The 7749-nt window shown below is 38.5% G+C and overlaps 1 protein-coding gene across 1 annotated transcript; it reads right to left on the bottom strand.

The window, feature by feature from the left end:
- Positions 1 to 2922: 2922 nt before the first annotated feature.
- LOC142150760 (uncharacterized) lies at positions 2923 to 6881 on the bottom strand. Its single transcript, XM_075205954.1, is given in 3 exon segments — positions 2923 to 4159; positions 4317 to 4831; positions 5037 to 6881. Coding segments are annotated over 3 exon segments (3486 nt in total). The 3' UTR covers positions 2923 to 3033.
- Between the last annotated feature and the right edge of the window lie 868 nt (positions 6882 to 7749).

Below are 7749 nucleotides of genomic sequence, written 5' to 3'. Positions count from 1 at the left end.
AGTCCACAGGGTCCATTTCATAATTATTTGTTTCACCACTATTATTATATCTGGTGCACTGGACCTGAGCTTTCCGAATGTAAAGGTACGTAAAGCATAATGTACACTCATTACTGAATGTAAAGTGCAAAGTATGCTGTATTTCTGAATTAGCACTGCTCACAGTTAAGAAAGTATTCCAACATCATAATTTACATGAATAGAGAAATGTTACATTAACATTGCAAATTTATGGTGTACTGCCACATCCACATTATTAACTGGGTGTATTTGGAACATGATTATTACTACCTTATTAGATCATGCAATCATCAGTTATAGGCGACATTTATACATAGCTCTACTATAAACAGCAGAAGGCATCGAGTCTGGTTTCACACCCAGAATATATGGAAACCTCTAAGAATTACACTACTTGAACACATTTGGTCTACATGTCTCTTACAGAATGCCATCTGAGTGCACAAAAATATACATTTCCCTCAGAATTGTTTGTAAGTAAATAAAAATTGTATTTTTGGCATAAAAGGTGAAAACATAAGATAATAAAGTTATGTTAATGGAATACCTACACACTCTCTGAAGCTACACCTACAATATCAATTGGTTCGGCCATCTAAGACCTACTGTGATATGCCTATTTAAATAAATATGATTCTTCCATGTTCACTCTCACAGGCCAGCCAATTCCAAGGCTTTCACTGCCTCCTACTCAACCAACACCTCCTATTCCACCTCCCTCTCAGGCACCTCTTCCTCTAACACTTCCACCTCAAGCACCTCTTTCTCTACCGCCTCCTTCTCAGACACCTCTTCCTCTAACACTTCCACTTCAAGCACCTCTTTCTCTACCGTCTCCTTCTCAGACACCTCTTCCTCTAACACTCCTACCTCAGACACCTCTTCCTCCACCACCATCCTCTCAGGCACCTCTTCCTCTAACACTCCTACCTCACACACTTCTTCCTCTACCACCTCGCTTTCAGGCACCTCTTCCTCTAACACTCCTACCTCACGCACTTCTTCCTCCACTACCACCCTCTCAGGCACCTCTTCCTCTAACACTCCTACCTCACGCACCTCTTCCTCCACCACCTCCCTCTCAGGCACCTCTTCCTCTAACACTCCTACCTCATGCACTTCTTCCTCCACTACCACCCTCTCAGGCACCTCTTCCTCTAACACCCCTACCTCACGCACCTCTTCCTCCACTACCTCCCTCTCAGGCACCTCTTCCTCTAACACTCCTACCTCATGCACTTCTTCCTCCACTACCACCCTCTCAGGCACCTCTTCCTCTAACACCCCTACCTCACGCACCTCTTCCTCCACTACCTCCCTCTCAGGCACCTCTTCCTCTAAAACTCCTACCTCAGGCACTTCTTCCTCCACTACCTACTTCTCCAACACCTCCTTGGGCATGTGCAGCCTGTTCTATGTATCGTTGGTCTGTGAAACAGGGAATCAAAATGTTTTTTTTTTATTTCAATAACTATACAGCTCTAATGTTATGGTCCAAGGTGACAATGTTTATAACATAAAACATTGAGTAAATTTTATAAGGGGGTTGTTGTAATAAACTAAACTAAAATAATTAATCCTAAAATTGTAATAATTGCTTATAAACTTTCGGCTGCTTATGGTTTTTAATCTAACAATTATCAATAATAATTACCTAGCATTTTTCTTACATGTTATTTTAAATACAATATTCCAAAGTCATCCAGGATTTATTCTTATTTGACATACTCTAAAAAGAACAAATATTGTCATGTAAATGAACTGCTAATTTACACCTCCTCATCTTCCTCTGCAACTTAGCGAGGAGCTCAGGCTGCCTCCTCTTTAGGTCACTCCACCAGCATTGCAGTTTGCCGACAGAGCACATTGTAGCACTATTACACACTAATAAGTGGCTTTGTAGGTCCTGTCTTTCAGAGATTACTAGTCCATGTTTTCTGTCAGAATCAGCAGGGTCTGACTAGTGAACTTTACAGCTCATATCCTTGAACCAGTGTGGCATCACTAGGGCTGTCCTTTTTACTTGTGCTGACAGGCCACCGCTGATTTAAAAAATCTTATATAAAATGGCAGCAAAGCAAACATTCATATTATAATATATAACAAGAATTGATGCAAGGCTACACCACTGCTATGCCTTACTAGGAAAAATATTCCCAAAAATGTTGTGAAAATATGTCAAAATGAACCTACAAGCACACCTATATCATTCTATGTATAAGGCACCATAGGCAAGTCACAAATTGAATTGCCACCCATTTTCATAGCCACCCACTATGTTGAAGCTGAGGTAAGTAGCTGAAAGATTATACATTTTTTTTTTAATTTTTAGGTTTAATTATTTTAATGCTGATCATGGTGAAAATCTGCAGATAGCTAACAGCATATTATAGAAGATCACAGAGCAGGTCAATGCTGTGGCTGCTATCTGCAGCACCATCACTGAGATCAAGATAATGTGTGTAAATGATTCCAAAGTGTAGTACACTTAATGTGTAATGTTTTTAGGCTGTAGAACTATATAATATTTGAGTCATATATAATGAGTTACTTAATTTCTTTTTGACTATTACATGTAATGTCATATCTATATATACATGTACATATGCAGATATGATTGACTCAAGTGTGTTGGGGAAAACCTCTGTACTGTCCCAAAATTACATCTATGCAAGTGCTAAATATGCTGCATATCATGCATTATGTATATATATATATATATATATATATATATATATATATATATACATACACACACACACATATATATATATACACAAGTTAACCCGTGCATGATACTCATGCATTCTAGTCAAATCAAGCTACTTAAGGTGTTAAAAAGGCTCTTGTCATGCATTTGGGCCATAGCCCAGACCTCCTCAGGGGAAGAGCGTTACTTCCCAACGCAAGCGCCCTTTTTTAACGTGGTTTTGTCCACATGTCATCACCTCATCATTTTTCTCCATCACCTCATCCTTCATCTTTATCGCCACATCCTTCTTCTCCATCGTCTTACTGTTCTAAAACCTCTCGATACACAATGTTTCTGCTAAACACCTTATCGCTGTGCTCAATCAGTCTTCCTTGAAGGGCAGTATTCATACCCTGCACCTTCACATCACTGCTTCTCCGTACTCGTGAAAATGCGACATACAATTGTCCATGACCAAACACAGGCTGTGGTAAATAAATACCCACACGGTCAAGTGTTTGACCCTGTGACTTGTTAATGGTCATAGCAAATGCCGCCTTCAAAGGGAACTGCTGCCGTATTAGCTTAAACGGCAGTCCTGTTTCGGATGGACATAAGTCAATCCGAGGTATCATCACCTTTTCTCCTTTAGCAGAGCCAGTCAAAACTTCTGCTTGTATCACATTCGTTTTCAGTGCTGTCACTACTAATCGAGTGCCATTGCACAGTCCTCTCTTAACATTCAGATTTCTCAATAGCATAATAATGCTTCCAACTTTCAATCTTAATCTGTGCCTTGGCATTCCGGAAGGAGTCAACGTATTCAAAAACTCAACTGGGAAATTTTCTTTCTCAGTGTCATCGTCTGCTTGTACTGCATCATCACTCAAATAAATCATAAATTCACCTTCCATTATCTCCATCACCTCTTCATTAAGTTTATCAACGTCCTCATTTAAGGGACACAAAATTGCTCGATTCGACATAGATTTAACCATGTCGATCGAAATGTTCTTGCCAAATATCTCCTTAACAATATCATCGCATACCATGTCATGTGGTATCTCAATTGTTTCTTCGTTAAATTCATCTATATTTGTAAAAGCTCCATCTCCCAACTTCAACAACCAATCACTGTATTCAGGATTTTCCGATCGCTGATTAATCTTCAATTCAAGTCTTTTAAATTGCCTCCATGTGCTCGAAAACTTAATGCTTCCTTGCACAATGGCAGCTCTCATTGCATGCGGTAGAACCGGCAAGCATTGCCTGAAGTCACCTCCCAGTAAAATAACTTTCCCCCCAAAGGGTATATTATTCTTCATCACTTCTCTCAAAAGACGATCTATTGTATTGAGTGTATGGTTAGAAACCATTGTGCACTCATCAATTATAAATAATTTTGCAAGCTGAAGGCTCTTAGCCTGATCGGATGTTGGCTTAATTCTGGATACAGATGTTTCCAATTGGAATTGGAAGTCCATATAAGGAATGGACTGTCCTTCCTCCATTTAAAAGATTAGCTGCAATGCCTGTCGAGGCAGCAGTAATCACTTTCTCTCCTATCCTTTTCATAAAATGGATCAAATTAGCATAAAGGTACGTTTTTCCACTTCCTCCAGGGCCATCAATAAAGAACAAATTCTCACTTAGAGGTTTATTCGAAATTGCTTTCGTTATTTTGTCATATGCATTTCTCTGCTCTTCATTCAACGTAAGGCTCATTTCTTCTGCTTGCTGCCTTTCTATTTCTTGATCAATTTCTTGATCAATGTCTGGCAAATAAACTGGAGGACTTGGAAGTCCGTAATGTGCACAACTCATTCGATGGGAAGCTAACACATCATTAATATCTCTAAGGGCATAGCCCTCACATTCATTGCAAGTAGGGTCTTGCGAATGAAGTCTGTGACAGTAATCTTCCATCATATCGTGTTTAAATTCTTCATACAATTTGCGTGGATCAGTCGGAGAGCCAAACACGCAAATGTATGCAAATAAATCTCGTAGTTGCCGAGGCATATTACACACAACTGCATCTTCCATAGTCGATTTCCACACCGTATTATCAAGCAAAAATCCTCTTGCTTTTGCCGCTTCACGAAAAGGCTTTTTCCACTTCACCAACAGTTCTCAAATCTTGGAAGTTTGTAGCTCCCTTGACGTGTAACAAATTTAATCTCAAAAAATATCTCTCCCCTTCTTTTAACCCCACTGAGTACATTCTTCCAATCACCTTGTGTCCTCCTCTCTGTCTCTTTTTCCAAACTCCCTTTTCAAAAGCAAAATGATCAGGAATTTCTCAATAAAAAAATTGGCAAGCATTTTGATAGGTTTCATTCAGCTTGAACCAAGCCATGAGAGTTGAATTCTTATTCAATCTCTGTACAAAGTCTTCCATATTTTCGGTGTCGAAGAATATGCTCTGTTGTCCAGGCATATGCGCCGCCAATCGTATGATGGCATGTGTCTGCATGTGCATTGGAAATGCAAATATTCTCCATATTGCTTCGGGAGCACTCACATATCTCGAATCTACATGCTTCGTAGGCTCATCATGTTTATCTACTTTAATTTCAACATTGGCACAATCATGTCCTTTATATACGTATTTAAACAAATACTTCACACTTTGTATTGATGCACACACCTCAAAATTGATGTGGCAATTATATTTTAGTAACAAATATGTGTTGTAAGGTACAACCCATGAATTGTCAAATATTTTTCCATTCACCTCATGCTCAACCCCTTTTCTTCTCATATATTTTGGATAACCTTTTAGATTTCCTACTGTTGAATTACAAAAATCTTTTGGAAAATTCTTCATGCATTTTCCGTTGTCCATGCATGGGGACTGGGGGTTTCTCAAGCCACATGGCGTATGAATCATATTTTTGGTGACGATTTCATACAGTCGTGGAAATTTTTCTTTATCAGGTATCTCAGCCGACACCATCTTATCAATATCTTCCTTTGTCTTTAACTTTGACTCAGAATCCATAATCAATAAAATATATGCATGTGGAAGTCCACGCTTTTGAAATTCAATAGAGTGAACTCTTGCCACTTGCATTCCAAATAGTCCTTCATTCAATTCTTTAAGTAAACTTTTAAGTTTTAAATTAAAAACCCTCTCTACCATATCAGGTCTATGTTCTACCTGTTGCCAAGGCTCCAGGTTTTCCACAATTTCTTGCCATTTTGGATTGCATGTCATAGTTATGAATATATCTGGTTTCCCAAATTTAGTCACAATAGCCATTGCATCCTGGTATCTTTGTTGCATATTTCTCAGGCTTCCCTCAAAAGAAGATGGTAAAATTACCATTTTCCCTGGAGGAATCCCTCTCTCTTCAGCTCCTTCATTAATGTGGTCCATCAAGCCACTGTACTGTTCTACTCGCAAATCTTTTTGATGGGTTTTGATCCAATTTAATCTATTTGCTTAAACTTTGACATAAGCGTCAACAATATATTGCTGAGTCAATTTTCCACCATTGAGTAGAGGATTGAACTTATTTCTAACGGACAGCTTATAGCTGTAAAACATCATCATAGTCAAGCGATCATTCTTATTCGCTCCAATCAATTTAATTTCAGTGCTCCAGTTTTGTTCCACACGCGGAAAGAATAGTGGATACACCATAGCATCAAGATTGGGATCAAGAATGCTCAGTCTTTTCAAAGGAGGAACTCCTGGTTTTGGTCTTAAATGAACCAAAATATCTCTATTAAACTGAGGTTCCCCATCCGTATTTTGAAATACCACAGCTACTTCACTCACTCTTGCTACGTTGTAACATCGAGGATCTTTTTTTCGGTCTTGTTTAATTGCCATCATAATATTAGGCATCTCCGTATTATTCCTCATTGCTTCCCTTTTAGCATCTTTTTCAACCTCATGTAACATTCTGTACGCCTCCACCAACTTATTAATTTCTCTTAGTAATTTCTCAATTTTTTCCATAATATGCTCATCGCAATCTTTATTTTCAGGCATATCTGCTCTCTCCTTTGATGCATCATCAGTTTCAAGTATGTAAAGTTGAGCAAACTTTCGTTGGCCATCATCTGGATGTAAAGTTACAGTTCTATGATAAATCTGACCTTGAATGCGAAAGCAATAAGGTCCTTTTCCTTTTGGTGTAGTTATAGCAGCTCCCATTGATGCAAAAGCAAAAGAATTGTTATAATTTCTTATGTTTTCCATAAATAGTTTGCTATACTTATCAATTTTTTTTTCTGTCATCAATTTTTTTAGAATGTCAGGAAAATCCTGCTGTTGTAATCTAACTTTTCCTTTCTAGCAGCATTGAGTAAATTTTTCATCTTGTGGCCTTTCGGCCAAAAAATTCTTTGAGTTACAAAACTCGCATCTTACATTCATGTTTCCACAGTAGTGCTGGTCTACTGCATTTTCATCTTTGTTAGCTTTTAAAGGTAACGCATCTGTCATTAAGTTTTTCTTTTTAGCGTCAGCTAATCGTCTCCTTCCATCTCTTTTTGACTGCCTTTCCTTCTCTCGCATCTCTTCAGTCTGACTTTCCCTTAACTGTCTCATTGCAACTCTATTTGCCTCTCTTTCCTGCTCTTGCATCTCGTCACTCTTACTCTCTCTTAATTGTGTCATTCCAACTCTACTTGCCTGCCTTTCCTGCTCTCGCATCTCGTCATTCTGACTCTTTATTAACTGTCTCTTTGCATTTCTATTTGCCTCTCTTTCCTGCTCTCGCATCTGGTCATTCTGACTCTCTCTTAACTGTCTCTTTGCATTTCTATTTGCCTCTTTCCTGCTCTCGCATCTGGTCATTCTGACTCTCTCTTAACTGTCTCATTGCAATTCTATTTGCCTCTCTTTCCTGCTCTCGCATATCTTCATGCTGACTCTGTCGTGATTTGCGCATCTGGGAAGTTTTCGCCCTTCCCCTCTCTTGTTCATTTGCGTATTTTTTTGATCTCCCCATTTAAATAAGATTAAAAATATAAAAATAGGATAATGAATTTGTTTGCTATTGTTTAATAGTGAGGGCTAT

Source organism: Mixophyes fleayi, chromosome 4, assembly GCF_038048845.1.
Source record: "Mixophyes fleayi isolate aMixFle1 chromosome 4, aMixFle1.hap1, whole genome shotgun sequence".
NCBI classification, from domain to species: domain Eukaryota; kingdom Metazoa; phylum Chordata; class Amphibia; order Anura; family Limnodynastidae; genus Mixophyes; species Mixophyes fleayi.
Note: the sequence above shows the minus strand (reverse complement) of the source record. Positions and strands in the feature narration are given on the sequence as shown.